The 14,937-nt window shown below is 47.7% G+C and overlaps 1 protein-coding gene across 1 annotated transcript; it reads left to right on the top strand.

The window, feature by feature from the left end:
- Positions 1-224: 224 nt before the first annotated feature.
- Positions 225-13,725, top strand: LOC116546834 (liver carboxylesterase 1-like; the record flags this gene model as incomplete). The annotated part of the gene is made up of 7 exons (XM_032272978.1): positions 225-341; positions 4,071-4,211; positions 6,105-6,185; positions 6,449-6,596; positions 10,775-10,906; positions 12,965-13,037; positions 13,345-13,725. Coding segments are annotated over 7 exons (876 nt in total), but the record flags the coding sequence as incomplete, so codon positions are not given.
- Positions 13,726-14,937: the final 1,212 nt, after the last annotated feature.

The following is a 14,937-nucleotide window of genomic DNA, read 5'->3' as shown; positions in this document are numbered from 1 at the left end:
GAGAATTAGCGTGTTCTTCCCAGAGGAACAGGAACGGGAGAGGACTGGGGGCTGGGCAGTCCTCTCCAGAGCTCCATCAACCTTGGCTCAGAGTCCCCAGGCTGTCCTTCCTGTGCTGGTGCCCACCACTTCTATGCCTTTGCCCTGTGCTCAGGTCAAGTAGAGCCAGAGTCCGCCCACTTCCTCTTGGCCCAGCCAGCTCGGCGCCAGGAGGCAGAACCTGACACCCCTGCTGCCCTGTTCACCCAGCTCAGTGTTTTTGGGAAGCCTCACACTCACATTCTCTGCCTTTATCTTCACAGAAATTCTTATCTGTTGACTTACTTGGAGATCCCAGAGAGGTAAGGACCTTCTGTTTCTTGATTGCAGGTTTTGAGTCTTAGCACCTTTAAGCTCCAATTAACTATGGATGAAAGAATCCTGGGTAATTGTAGTAACTCCTGTGTGTTTGTTGCTGAGGCCCAGAAGGGACAGTGACTTGCCTGGATAACACAGCCAGGAGGACTAGTGGCAGGCCTGGAACTCATTTTCCTGACTCCCATTCCAGTGCTCCCAGGCATCATCTCTGTGCACACTGGGCTCTGCCTGCTCCTTTCTTTTTTAAACTTTCTGCTCCCCAAAACGGCACTATGAGAGGAGGCTGACCCAGAACTTTCCACTATCAGGAGGCAGAGATAACAAGGATGATTAGCCATGGAGTGGGGAAGCCTAAATCTCAGACCGAAGACACCCCCATGCTCCCAGCACACAGGAATCTCCAACAGTATCCTCCCGATCTCCTCACCCCATCCCCACCTCCGAATGAGTTGACAGTTTTTGTGACATCACCTCTGCGGCATCTTACAATCCTGTCCTCTCTGCTGCCTCCCTGGTGGTCACAGCACTCTCCTCAATGGTCTTGGGCAGAGTACGTGAGATTCATTCAGCAAAGACTTAATAAGCACTTCCTATGTGCCTGGACCTGATTAGGAGCTGGGGATATAGGAGTGAAACAAGAAAGATTCCCTACCCTCTTGGGACCTTCCATTGCAGTGCAGGGACAGTGCACTCAAAAAGCAAATCGAGTGCATATTCTGTTTGATGGTGTACAGCATTAGGACAGAGTTTGCAGGTGGTTTGAATATAAGTAGCAGGGTCAGGGAATAGCTCAATGAGAAGGTGGCATTTAAGCTAAGCTCTGGAGGAGGTGGGAAGCCAGCTGTCAGGAGACCTGGGAAAGCCTATTCCAGGCAGAGGGAACAGCCACTGCAAAGACCCTGATGGAATGGCCAGTCTGGCTGAGGAGAACCAAGTGTGGGGACAGACTGGCTTGAGGCTAAAGAGATAATGGGAGGTGAGAAAGAGATCATTTAAAGGACCTGAATTTGGATTCAGAGCAAGATGTGAAGCCTTTGGAGGTTGTGAACAGAGGAGTCACATGATCTTAGATTTCACAAAGCTCTCTGCCTGTGGAGAGGACCAGTGCAGGAGCAGTTGACCAGCTGGGCGGGCACTGCACTGCCTTGATCCAGGCAAGGGCTCCTGGCTGCTTAGACAGGGCTGTAGCAGTGGGGGTGGGAGAAGTGGTTGGAGTCTGGATATCTTTGAAGGAATCCTGAGAGGATTTGCGGATGGATGGGATGCAAGGGGTGAGAAAGGGAGAGGAGTGGAGGATGCCCTGAGATTTCTGACCCAAGCAAGGTCATGGCCACACAGGGCAGCCACTTGCAAACTCTGAGTGGACAGCAGCCATCACGTGTCACCGTTGCTGATGGCAGCTTCCCGGCATGGCTGCCGCCCAGCTGGGTGCTCCAGTCTCTCTCCTCAACTTTTATCCTCTTCTACTTCACCTCCCCTCCCCATTTCCATGTCTCATGGTACAGCCAGACTGGCCTTCCTTAACAGAGTTAGAGCACATCACCCCTACTTCTTAAAAGCCTGACCTACCTTATGAGACAAATCCCCTTCCCTCCATGGAATTGGTCTTTTAAAACACACCTGAGTGCCGGCTATGTACTAGACGGTGCAGAAAGTAGGCTGTGCCACCGGTCCCTTCCTCTAGCCCTTACCCCACTGCTTCCCTCTAAGCCCAGGACTCTTGGGTTTTTCTGGAATTTACCCCGAATGGTGACACAAGTGTTCTTTTGCTTGTGCTGTTCCCACTGTTTAGAAATGAATTGGCCAATTTCCTTCCTTCCAGAAGGGCTACTCCTCCTGCTGGCCTCCCATAGCAGCCCTGCCTGAATGGCACAGATACGCAAGGTGAATGGACTTGCACCCAATCCTGTTCTGGATTGTCCGCCATATTGGATTAGGATCTGATTCTTGTACAGCTGGTTGTGGTCCACTTTACAGAACATCTCCCTCTGGCAGCCAGAACTGGCCTGTCATTCATTGGCTCTTGTAGAGCAGACCAAAGGTCCTGGAAGCGATAGGGTCTCAAAGCCTAAGAATTGTCCAGTTCCATCTGATACCCAGGAGGGAAATACAGCCCATGGGGTGTGGAGCTGGGAAGATGGCACAGAGGACTGGTGTCTATGAGAGGGACCCGCAGGAACCCTGCTAACAAGTAATACCTAACATTTATTCAGCCCTTCCAGACACCAGGTGCTGTGTTGAGTATTTCCCATGTGTTCAGCCATTTAATCCTCACAATAACTCACCTCATAGATGAGAAAACAGACTCAAATAAGTGAAACTCTCAGCCAGTGAGTAGCAGAGCCAGGCTTCAGATCCAGGTAATCTGGTTTCAACATCCATGTTCTATCTTAACTACTACACCATTGCAACTAACTATGAAATATAACCACGCACCAACTGCCTTGATGGGAACACATGAGTCGGGATCTCTCTAATCTGTGACCATATAAAAATTACTCATCAAAGGTAAAACCTAAAATTAAGACATGGATCAATATGCTGCAAGTTCATCCCTGATTCTGTTATTCATGATTTTCCTCTCTAATAGGGACTCAAGTCCTAGTCTAGCCTCCTTGAGTGATGAGGGTTCAGTACGTCCTGAAAGCCATCCGTGGATCAACAACAGTTCATGTTTAAATACAGATACATAGGTACAATCTCTTCCTCACTAACCATGGATTCTGCATTTATAAATTCACCTGCTTGCTGCAATGTCCTTGTGACCCCAAAATCGATACTGGCGGCATTTTGGTGGTCACACACAGGCAGGCGCAGAGCAGGGGAAGTTGGATTTGCATGATGAGTGTGTTCCATCTGAGCTCCAGTGAGGCAGTCTGTCTTCTCCTTTCATCTCTCATGCTAACAAGTGTCCTCTTTGCGGCCTATTTAGTGCCATGTGTTTTACGCTTTTGTGCTTTTTGTGGTGATGTCACTGTTTAGAGTGGCCCCCAAGAGTAGCGCTGCTGTCTTGCGTTCCCTAGCTAAGCAGGCTGTGCTGTGCCTTATACGTGGAAGGCACCTGTGTGAACTAAGCTTGGATGAGGCAGGAGCTGCAGTGCTGCAGGCCGTGCATTCAGTGTTGAAAAATCCACAAAACAGCACGTCCAGAAAAAGGAGAAGGAAACTGGCCGATTCATACATGAGGCTGTGATGGGAAGTGCTAAAGTAACACCCATTGTCTGTGATGGAAGTGTCTTTCCACAGAAACCCACGCATAAAAGAAGGTTGATGAAAATGTGACCAGAGGTTTCCAACAACCTAACCCAGTATTTCCCCTTTGAGTGATGACTGTATTCTCTAATTCAGACTGATGGGAGCTTTATCGGAAACAACTGCTGAGACTACCAAAAATCAGCTGTGGATGCAGAGAGAGGAATGCACACACCTCAAACTGAAATATATACACATGTAATTTTATATAGATAATACATGTATTTCAAACTGAGTGAAGGCTTCTTCCTCTCCCCATCACCTGGCCACTGCCAGCCTCTGCCTGAAGTTCTACCCCTGGGTCACATACACCTACCCCCTGAGGTTAGGAACCCGAGCGTGTGTAGCCGTGGCCCGTGGCCACGCCAGTCTGTGGTGTTGGTGTCACCCTCAGACAGGCAGAATCAGGGAGGGTGTGACCAGGGAGGGAATCACAGACTCTGTGCTGCTCTCTCCCCCAGAGTCGCGTGTTCTTGCCCACGGTGATTGACGGGGTTGTGCTGCCAAAAACACCTGAGGAGCTGCAAGCTGAAAGGAAATTCCACCCTGTTCCCTACATGATCGGAATCAACAAGCAGGAGTTTGGCTGGTTGCTTCCAACGGTGAGAACGCGCAGGCCTCTTGGAGGGATTCACCACCCCTCATGAACCCTCCCGCCTCTGGTCCCAGGAGTGCTTCCCTCTCCAAGCCTCGCTGAGTCCTGGGCAGCTGTTCCCTTCAGCAGGACTAACATTTTCATGGAAACCTCCTCCAGGAGGGCTCAGTTGTCACCGGGTGTCAGGGTCCTGGAATCCCCTCTCCCCAGACTCCCTGATTGTCTTCCTGTTAAAGAATCCTGAAGTGTCTGTGCTGGGAGGGAGAAAATAATTGTGCAGATGGGAAAACGGAGGGGACCTAGAAGGGAGAAGGAGCTGAGGAGTCCCAAGAGGCAGGTGGGGGCTTTCTAACTTGGGCTGGGAATGCGTAGTTCTCCCATAATTCACTCATGCTCTTCATCACTTCATGGGAAATATCCAAAGGAAGTGGCTTCTTTTGAGTTACTGTTGACTTCTGGGGAACAGTAGACACCTGGGTCTACTTGAGGGTGGAGGGTCAGAGGAGGGTGAGGATGGAAAAACTACCTAATCGGGTGCTATGCTCAATACCTGATGACAAAATAATCTATACACCAAACTCCAGAGACACAATTTACCCATGTATCAAATCTGCACAGGTAACCCCTGAAACTCAAATAAAAGTTGGAAAAAAATGGAAAAAATGATTGGCTTCTAAAAGTAAAGTAGAGTTCTCCTTTCAGTTGAAGGTGAACAAAGCTGACCCTGGTTACAGCAGTAGGACGGGTTTATTCAGTAACACGATTGCAATAGGGGAAACAGTCCAGTGTGGACTGGACTCACATCCCAAAGCAAAAGCCTGGCAATGTTTCATAGGCCAGGTGTGCCAAGGAAACACACTTTGGGCTGTGGGGACAGGGTTGGTCCACGTGGCTAGACCGCGTGGATCTCTTCATCCTGGCTCACGTGGGGCAGAAACAAACTCCTCTTGTCTTCAGAACAGGACACCGTGTGTTAGACTGCAGGAAGAACCCGCTGAGGTCAGGCTCTACTCTTTCCACAGGGACTGGGAAGAGCAAGAGTGAGCTTCCTGAATGTTTGCATTGCAAAGAGAAGGCTCTCAGGTCCTCGAGGAAATATGGTTGGGTGGTAGATTCACAACCCAAAGGACAGGGAAAGGGTTTCTCATTGCAGGCTTTCTAAAGTAACTGCTGTAGGAGGGTTCAGAGGCCTGTCTGCTTCTCTCCAGGTTTTGGCTGGAGCAAAGAGTAAATTCTCCTGGCAGAGTTGAGTCTTCACAGGCAGGCACCTTTAGGATGCTGGCTGGGGTCATTCTAGGGACACAGTCTTAAGCTGCTGGAAGCGATGCTAGAGTTTGGTTGAGTCTCTGAGTGCAGAGGTTTGGGCAGAGTCATTTTGTGCAGAGAGATGTGCTGTTTACCCCTCAGAAGGATTTCAGAGGTTTTACCAAAGACCGAAGCCATGAAGGCAGGATCTGGGGCTTTCAGTGTCATCTGTGACACATGGTAGTACTTGGGAGATCTGAGTCCTCTTCCCCAGAGCTCTCTATGCCACACTAGCCTGGCAGAAATCTTCCCTCTCCGTATCACTGACCACTGTAGGGATGCCATCCTGACACACACACACACACACACGCGCGCGCGCGCGCACACACACACACACAGAGTCAAACACTGCCACAGCTCCTCTGAATTTATTTATTTATTTTTTGGTAATCTTTGCAATGCTTGAGTTTCTGGATATAAGGCCATTTGATTCACGGATTTTGCTCATTTCAGTAAAGACCCATGTCCCTGAAAGCCCAGTAAAATTAGATGACCTTCAGACTGCATTGGTTTGATTTATTGGTCAGTTTGTTTCTTCTCATTAACTCCCAAAGATCCCTAAATTCCCAAATGCTTAACTATTTTTTTTAAACAGTTGTTGAGCTATCCACTCTCCGAAGGGAAACTGGACCAGAAGACAGCCATGTCACTCTTGTGGAGGTCCTATTCCAGTGTTGTAAGAGTGGAGGAATCATGGACTTGTCTGAGACCCAAAGAGGAACGAGGACTTGCCTCAAATCATAGAGAAATTCAATGGCAGAAGGAAGACTGGGGCCTCGGTGTTTCCCCTATCTTTTCACCCTTCCCACTTCACTTCTCACCCTGGGGGGGAGTTGCACAGGACCTGTGAGGTTTACCATTGAGGCAATCCTTCCTGGTGGGCTGGAGATGCTGCATCACTCACCAGGATGTGATGGTCACTTTATTAATCTATTTCAGAAAATTCCTAAGGAACTCATTCCAGAAGCCACTGAGAAGTACTTAGGAGGAACAGATGACCCTGTCAAAAAGAAAGACCTCTTCCTGGACTTGGTGGGGGATGTGATGTTTGGTGTCCCATCTGTGATTGTGGCCCGAAACCACAGAGGTGAGTCCCAGAGGTCGAACAGGGGAGGGACACGAACCACACCAACTTCTGTATCTGACCCGCCTACCTCCCAGCATAGACAGACATGGAAACAGCCAAGGGTTAGGCCTCAAAGGCTGATTCCATATGGCATGGGGTGAGATGCTGTCCTATTTTGGTTTATGCCTATAGCAGACTGAGAAAAAAAAATCCAGAGGCAAGTGGTTTTGTAAGGTGATGATCCCAGATAACAGCAGTGGGGAGGGAGGGAAGTGAGAGAGGAAAGAGATGGAATCCAATCCATGATGCATTGCCAAGGGAGTATCCACTGTGGACAACTGCAGCCAGGAAAATCAAGGAAACATGGAGAAGACAGTGCTCAGGTGCTTCCCATCTGAGCAGCAAGGGAGCCAGGGTATTTATCCACCAGCTTCCACTTGTCATTGGTTGAAGGTTGTTCCAAGGATTTGTTAATTCCCTGTGACTTTGACCTGCTAAACACAATGACAGACTGGTCTCTTGTGACCAAGACAAAGGCCTCAGGCCAGGAGCTGCAGATGCTGGAGGTGAAAGTCAGGCTGGCATGCCCAGAAATAGGGGATATGGGTGAGACACTGACAGCATCTGCTGCAAGGGCTCTATGCCTGGAGTTATCGCGGGACGTAGGGCTGCTGTAGGACAAATATTGAAAGATGAATTGTGGAAGGTTTTTTAAGGTCCAAGCTTGCTGCCAACAAGTTTGTTAAGTATTGGAGCTGGGGAAAGAGTGGGACCTCTGCACAGGAACCAGAGGGTTGTCCAGGACCAAGCAGGCCAAAAGGAGGAGCCATAGCAGGTGTGGGGTTGCTGGTCTAGAGGAGGGCAATGTCTGAGGCTGGCTTTTGTGCATCTTAGTGTGCGTAGGAACAGGCAGCCAGAGGGCCAGGGCAGGATCTATGCAGGACCTTCTACCACTGACCCAAGGCAGTGTGAGTGGGTGGTGAGGTTAGGGATGCGTGAACTCACCTAGAGAGGAGTGTACTATCCTGGGTGCCAATCACTGACCCAAAGCTGTGTGGATTGGGCATGAGGTTAGGGATCCATGAGCTCTCTAGAGAGGAGCATCTTCTCCTGGGTGCCGGCTAGAGGAGGTTCACAGAACTCTTTTTCTTCCAACTCTCACTCACCTAGTTTGCAAGACAGGAAATGTCCTCTCTCTAACCATGCTGGAAGGGTTTTTAAATGTGGAACTTCATAAGCATGATAAAAACTAGCTAAAGCTGATCTAGCAGGTGCCCAGACACACCTTTGCACAGGAAGGTACAGGTGCTCATTAACTCTCACTTCTTCACGGGGTCCTGATAAAACCTTTTAACCGGGACCACTGGAGTTGATCTGTTCTTTTGTAAACTTGGCTTTGCCCCATGCTCTGCATCTGATTTATATATAGTGTTCCCATCTCCATCTTTTGATGGTTTAAGCAATACTGAACTTGTGTTTTTCATCTGATTTCCCATGACCTTCTGTTCAGGGGTTTTTATTTTTATTTTTGCTACACAGGTCTTATCAACTTTCACTTTTTGCTGTGTCTCACTCTTTTTGATGAAAAGACCATTTCTAAATATAAAGTTAATATGTTAAATTGTAGAAAGTTTCAAAAATATGGAAACACATAAAGAAGAAACTAGGTGTCACTCATAATTCTGCTACATGGAGGCAAGTGCTATAATTTTTTGTGTTTTCTTCTAAAGGTTTTCCATGTCCTATATATTTTAAAAATCAATTTTGTATTTTGCTTTCGTTCATAGAACACTATGTCGTGAGGAATTTCTGAATGTTGATACGAACTCATCAAAAGATCCCTCATTCCATGAAATGACTGTATGAAATTGACTTTGATATTCCTACCTATTAGACATTTAGCCTGGCTGCTCACATTCTGATGCTACAATAACATTATGCTCAGCCTAATGTTCATAAGTCTCTAACCACATGTCTAATAATTTTCTTAGGATTATTTTTAGAAGTGAATAACTTGACTGGACTACAGAAACATTTTAGAACTCTTGGCAAATATTCCAAAATTGCATTCCAGTGCATAAGAATGTGGATTTCTTAACTCCCTTTCTCATTTGGGATACTAAGACTAAAAGTTAATGCTGCCAATTTGTCCCCACCAAAAAGAAGCACTTCACCCTGTTTTAATTTGCATGTTTTTCATGACGAGCCCTCTCACTGTCTCTGCTTCTCTTATGGTGCCTAACTGTCATTACCCAAATCTGTACCCTAGTTTTCTCTGAAGACTTGTGTTGTGACTGTAGGAATTGTATGAACATCAGTCGCTTTAACCAAAGAGTTTTTACAAAGTAGGTTTTGGGCAGCATGTTGCCTATAGTAAGTTCTCTCATTCACGAAAGCTCTTTCCTCTATGGTTGACTCTGAGTTCCTTTGGAAAATGTCTGAGTGGCAAAGGCAAGGTCAAACCCTCTTTTAAGCACTTTTTGCTTGACCTCGAAGCAGCCATTTAACAGGTGGATTACAGAGCCACAGAGGATGGCTTCTTCCAAACCACGCTTCCTGCTGAGCCAAGAGTGCAGTGAAGGAGGCTGACAAAGATGAGTAAATAGATTGTTCTTCTTTTTCACATTGAAATGATATGTGTGGTAGGGCCTGAGATTAGGGATGCGTGAGCTCCCATTGTTAAATCCTTTTATGGATGAATATTTAAGGATGTTAAGAAATGACGGCTGGAGGTGGTGGCTCATGCCTATAATTTCAGCACTTTGGGAGGCTGAGATCGGAGGATCAAAGATCGGCCTGGGCAACCTAGTGAGACCCCATGTCTACAAAATAATTTAAAATTTCAATACAGTAAATACAAAATAACATATATAATATCCCAAGTTTATGTAAATAAAAGAGAGATATGCTAAAATAAAAAAGAAGTGTTCTCTGGGTGGTAGAGATGTGAGTGATGTTTTAAATTTGATTTTTACAATTGATTTTCAAATTATATAGGATATGGAAAATTTTTAGAAGGAAATACAAAAAATATTTATAGCCCTTGCCTCAGGTAATGGAATTATAAGTGTTACCTACTTTCATCTTTATGTGTTTCCATATTTTTGTCCCTTCTTATTATTCCTGTTTCAATTTTATTTCCTTTCTTACTGGAATTTTGCAGTCCAATAAGCTGGACAGTTAGGTCCATCTTACTGTTACTAATTGCTTTTATTTTATTTTCCGAATTTCTTACTGTCCCCAAAAGGAAAGAAGTTGTAAATTTTCTCCAGCGGGCTGGCATGGCCCTGACCCTTTTCTTCTTGGGGTCCTTCTTTATGGGTATCATGACCAATGTAAAATGCTGAGTCACAGGGCTGGGTGGCCCACGAGGAAGCCCTGAAGGAGCAGCAATCTGTGGCTCCAATGAGCCAATCGTTAGGAAACTGGCATCTTTTTGGGGCTGGGACAGCAGAGCTTTGCTGGTGGGAGAGGAAGGCAGAGGAGAAGGAGACAGGGCAGGGGAGAGGCAAGGTCACCCTTGCTCAGCCCCTTCTCTTCTCTGCCGCCACTTTAATGCCTTAACACCTTAACACTCCCAGGCCAGGTAGGCAGCGAGGCACGTGGGCAGAGTGAGAGATAAAGCGCTGAGTGTGCAGATTCCTCAGACACAAGAGACAGGTTGTTCATGCTCCGCATATGTTTGTATTTAAATAGCCGCACATTCAGACAAGCAACTTGGATTTGCATGAGTCTTCTCAGGAAGGGTGAGAAAAACACTGGAAATGCTCAAAACTAGGCAGAACAGAAGACACCTGTCAGGGTGGAGATGTCATCCCAGTGAATGAACGCGAGTCTGCTATCAACGAATGACATCCCGTGTAACCAGCTGTAGAGAGATTGTCTTGTGTGAGAATGCGCCAGCAGGCAAAGGGGTTTACACGGCTGAGCCAGTGTCCCTGGAAAGGCAGTTATTGAAATGAATTGACCCAGGGTTTCCTCATTCATTCATTCAACACTCATTCACTGAACAAACACCTGGCTCCAATTCCGGTCCCACCTCAACCAGCTGTGCAGCCCCGAGCACGTCACTGAGCTCTCCTGCGACTCTGTTTCTCTACTGTGCTGATATCAGGGGTTTCCTGCAGGGCTGGAGACCTTGGTAGCCTCCAGGTGTGTGTCTGGCCACATGAACTGTGCATGAATCCTTGTCTTCTCAGATGCTGGAGCACCCACCTACATGTATGAGTTTCGGTATCGTCCAAGCTTCTCATCAGACCTGAAACCCAAGACGGTGGTAGGAGACCATGGGGACGAGATCTTCTCTGTTTTTGGGGCCCCAATTTTAAAAGGTAATGGCTCCTTGCTGGCCCTGAGCTTGGAGTTAGGAGATCTGGGTTCCAGTCTTGGTGTGGTGGCCTGCAGCAAGTTTGTCCTCTCCTGGTCTTAGCTTCCTGATTACTATGACACTGTTGAATGTCATTGGGTAGCTCCTGGCTTTCTCCCTCTGTAACACACGTGAAGGAGGATGTTAATTCATATCCCCTATGCACAGAAACTCAGAATCATGGCCTGTGACATCAAGAAAGGTGGGATGTCTCCTAAAGGATTCACTGTAACAGGGTTGAATGTCAGTGGGCTGTGCCCAGCTTCCTCCTGCTCTATCAGGTGAGGGAGGATGTGTATTCATGTGCCCTCTGCCACAGACGCTAAGAATCCTGGCCTGTGACATCAACAAGACAGGCAATAGGACACATGCAGGGCCCTGCTCTAGGTTGAGAAGCCACCAATCAATTTCCCTCTTTCAGGAGGGCCCAGAATGTGAGGGGGAGGTTAGCATTGGTGTTAGCCCTGAGTCAGGTCTAATGTGTGTCTGTTTCTCTGTCTGTCTCTAACAAAAACTCATAAACCTTTAGATTTAATACACATAATAATTCTTAATTTAGAAATCACAGGATGTATGAATTTGGAGTAGGAGAGCAGACTTTATTTTTGGTATTGTTTACAGTTGGCAAGGTGGCCATCCCACAGGCTGTGAAGGTGACTCCAGCCAAATCCAGACATAGGCTCATCATTGAAGGAGGAGGGGTTGGGTAGGAGCTTTATGTGAACGGGTTGGCTAAACACACATGTTCAACAGGTTGCAGTGGAAGGAATGAATATTCATAAAGACAGTCCTGATCCCACATGTATTAAACAAACTTGCATGTAACATGACCTATGGGTCATGGGGTGAAGACTTAATATTTAAATGTATTTAAATGTTTTACAATTAGGGTCTATAAGTCAAAAGGTCTTCTCAGAACGCAAAGCCCAGCAACTGAGCAGCCTCTGTGCACTGGCCAAGTCCAGTCCACGGCTGGTTGTCTTCTCATCTGGAGAAAGTTACTGAAATTAATCTCTTACGCAATCAAAGCCGTAGTTAAGACCGGCCGGGCAGGGCTGTTTGTCCGCGTCTCCAAGCAGCAGCTGTTGTAACTGTTTTTATTTTGCTTAACTCCAGGACAGTGCCAGTTTAGCTGCTAGAGAAACAGAAGCACTTTGCCACAGTAAGAACAGAGTGGATTTTTTAAGGGTACAGATGCAGGCCTGAACGCTTGCCCAGCGTGGCCTTAGGTCTTATTTTTAATTTGCTGTCTTATTGCCAAAAGGAACGTGATCTGTCAGAATGATGACCTTCATTTTATTGCTGATGCTGGTCGGTGGTGTCTAAATCACAAAAGGGAGGGAGAACTCTGAGATGTGTCTGACCTCCTGTCCGTTCCCAGGCAGGAACTCAGTGTAGGGTTTTTTTGGGCTCCCCTTAGCCCTGAGGGGTTCTGTTCAGTCAGTTGGGGGTGTCAGGATTTTGTTTTTAGTTTACATTACACAACATTTAAAAGAATCCTTCCACAATGTCTTCTAAACCTTAACTCTCAGCAGTTACAGATCACATGGGACTCACCCCACAGCTGCTCTGGACGCACCAGCGCCTCTGGGCCTCTCCCAGTTGTGCACCCCGAGGAGCCTTGAGCTCTGTTATTTTTCAGAATATGAATTGTGGGTGTGTGCCAGGGAGGGAGAAAAGACCCAAGACAGAGCGACCCTGGGAGGTGGGGCTGCTGTAGAGGAAACCCTGGGGTGTGGCATTGCCTGTGACCCCGAGCAGGGAGGAGGCAGGTGAGGGTCACGGGAGGCAAAGGCAGCCAGTATATGGAATCACATATGCCATTGCTGAGCCCTAGGTCAGCCATGCTCAAAGGTAAAGTGCTCTTAAATCCACCAGGGTCTTCTTGAGTGCAGAGTTCAGCTCAGTGGATGTGGAGCATGGGCCAAAAATGTGCTTCTACGTGGCTGGCACATGATGATGCTGCTGCAGGACCGCGGACCACACTTTGAGTAACAAATGCTTTTTTTCTTCTTCCTAACAGAGGGCGGCTCCGAACAGGAGATCAGACTTAGCAAGATGGTGATGAAATTCTGGGCCAACTTTGCTCGCAATGGGTGAGGCTGGTGGCAAAGACGGAGCGGGGCTGGTGAGGGTGGGGGGGACAGAAGACGCCTATCGGGAAGGGGCAGCTTCTAAGGTTCTAGTGATCAAACTCCTGACCCTGTGACCATGGCACTCTGACAATGAGAGCTCTCTAAAAATGGATAGGCCACCCCAGGAGATAGTGAGCTCCCCATCTCTGGAGCTCTGGAGGTATACAAGCCTCTTGACAGAGATAAGCTTGGGCATCCTCACCCCGTCTCAGAGGATTATTCAGACCACATAGCAGCTTTGGGGCATTTCTATTTGATTCTGTTTCAGAAACCCCAATGGGGAAGGGCTGCCCCACTGGCCAGAGTACAACCAGAAGGAAGGGTACCTACAGATTGGTGCCAACACCCAGGCAGCCCAGAAGCTGAAGGACAAGGAAGTGGCTTTCTGGACTAACCTCTTTGGCAAGAAGGTGGTGGAGAAGCCACCCCAGACAGAACACATTGAGCTGTGAATGGGATGTCCAGCCAGCCTCAGGAGCCTGGAGGAGCCAAGAATGGGGTCCTGCACAAGGGATGGCAGGTTAAGAAGGCATCTTACTGTGGCTGGAGAATTGTCTGGTGGCGGGGGAGGTGGAGGGGGCAGAGGCCATGAAGAAGCAAGTTTTGTATTTGTGACCTCAGCTTTGGGAATAAAGAATCTTTTGGAGGCAAAATCAGTGTTTGTGTCTTGGACTGGAGATTCATCCATCCTCCTAGAGACAGAATGATGATGAAAGAGGCAATGTGAGAAGGAAGGTGGCTCTGCTGGGGATGGCTTGGCCTCAGGACAAGTAGAACCCAGAGGGCTGGGGCACGGATGGTGCTCTGGGAAGCTCTGAGCCTCCTGAAGTTTTCTGGCTGCCAGCAATATCCAACAGTAGGATTTGGGATGGCCAGAGTACAGTATCCCTACCCTCCATTTGGAGCTGCCTATGGAGGTGGAGGTGGCCCAGGCTGAGAATGTGCCTGGATCAGGAAAAGAGGGAGACATTCCGAGGTGATCCCGTGACATTGTTGCATGGCCCTTACTGACGCTTTCACAGGCCTGAAACGCCTTCCTGAATATGTACAATAGTCTCCCAGTGACCCCTATGAGCCTATCTCTTCCATCAGCTGGTCTAAATTCCCTCTGTATCCTGGACCACTCCTGGTGCGGGTAGTGACCACCTTGGAGTAAGTCTCTAGAGGATCCTCCTAATAGTGTGTTTTTCAGAATCCCCAAAGTAATATCTGGATTCTCCTAGGATGTAGAAAGCTCTAAAGACTGTCACTTTTGCCTTATCAGCAAGAGAAAGCTGGATTGTGCTCAAAATCATAACTTTTCCTGAACCAAAGAGCTGAAGTAGTAAGGCATGTGATTACCCTGAAATTGAAGGGAAGACAAGAACTTGGGGGGAGGGATGGAATATGAACTCCGTCTTACCTCTCACCTGCAGGCCAGGAGATGGGGTGACCATAACAAGCTGAAATACTATGAATTTTATTCAGTGCTGAAAGTCAGGTGTGGGCCACTGTGAGAGTATTAAATCTCTGGGAGCCACAGACACAAGGAGGAGTTCACACCGTCACAGACTCTACTCCATGGACATCTATCAGGTACCCAGGAGAAATATTGGGGTAGATGGTAAGACTGGAGAAAGCCTGCCTTCAGGGGCACAGGCATGAGCCCTGCTCACACCCTTCACCCCTAAAGAACAAAATCCTTCAACCAATGGTGAATGGCCAGTAAATCTTGTCTTCCTCAAGGCACTGGCAGAGACATATTGAGGTTGAAGATAAGGAACATTTAAAACCTCTAGACTCCTGGGAGAGGGACAGGGAATCATCTTGAGCTCAGATAATTGGTCTTTTACTGCTGGGGATGGTCAATATCTCTGAGAAG

This window comes from Sapajus apella, unplaced genomic scaffold (genome assembly GCF_009761245.1).
Source record: "Sapajus apella isolate SASKATOON/1434 unplaced genomic scaffold, GSC_monkey_1.0 scaffold1491, whole genome shotgun sequence".
In the NCBI taxonomy this organism is placed as follows: domain Eukaryota; kingdom Metazoa; phylum Chordata; class Mammalia; order Primates; family Cebidae; genus Sapajus; species Sapajus apella.
This window is presented reverse-complemented; position numbering and strand designations above follow the sequence as displayed.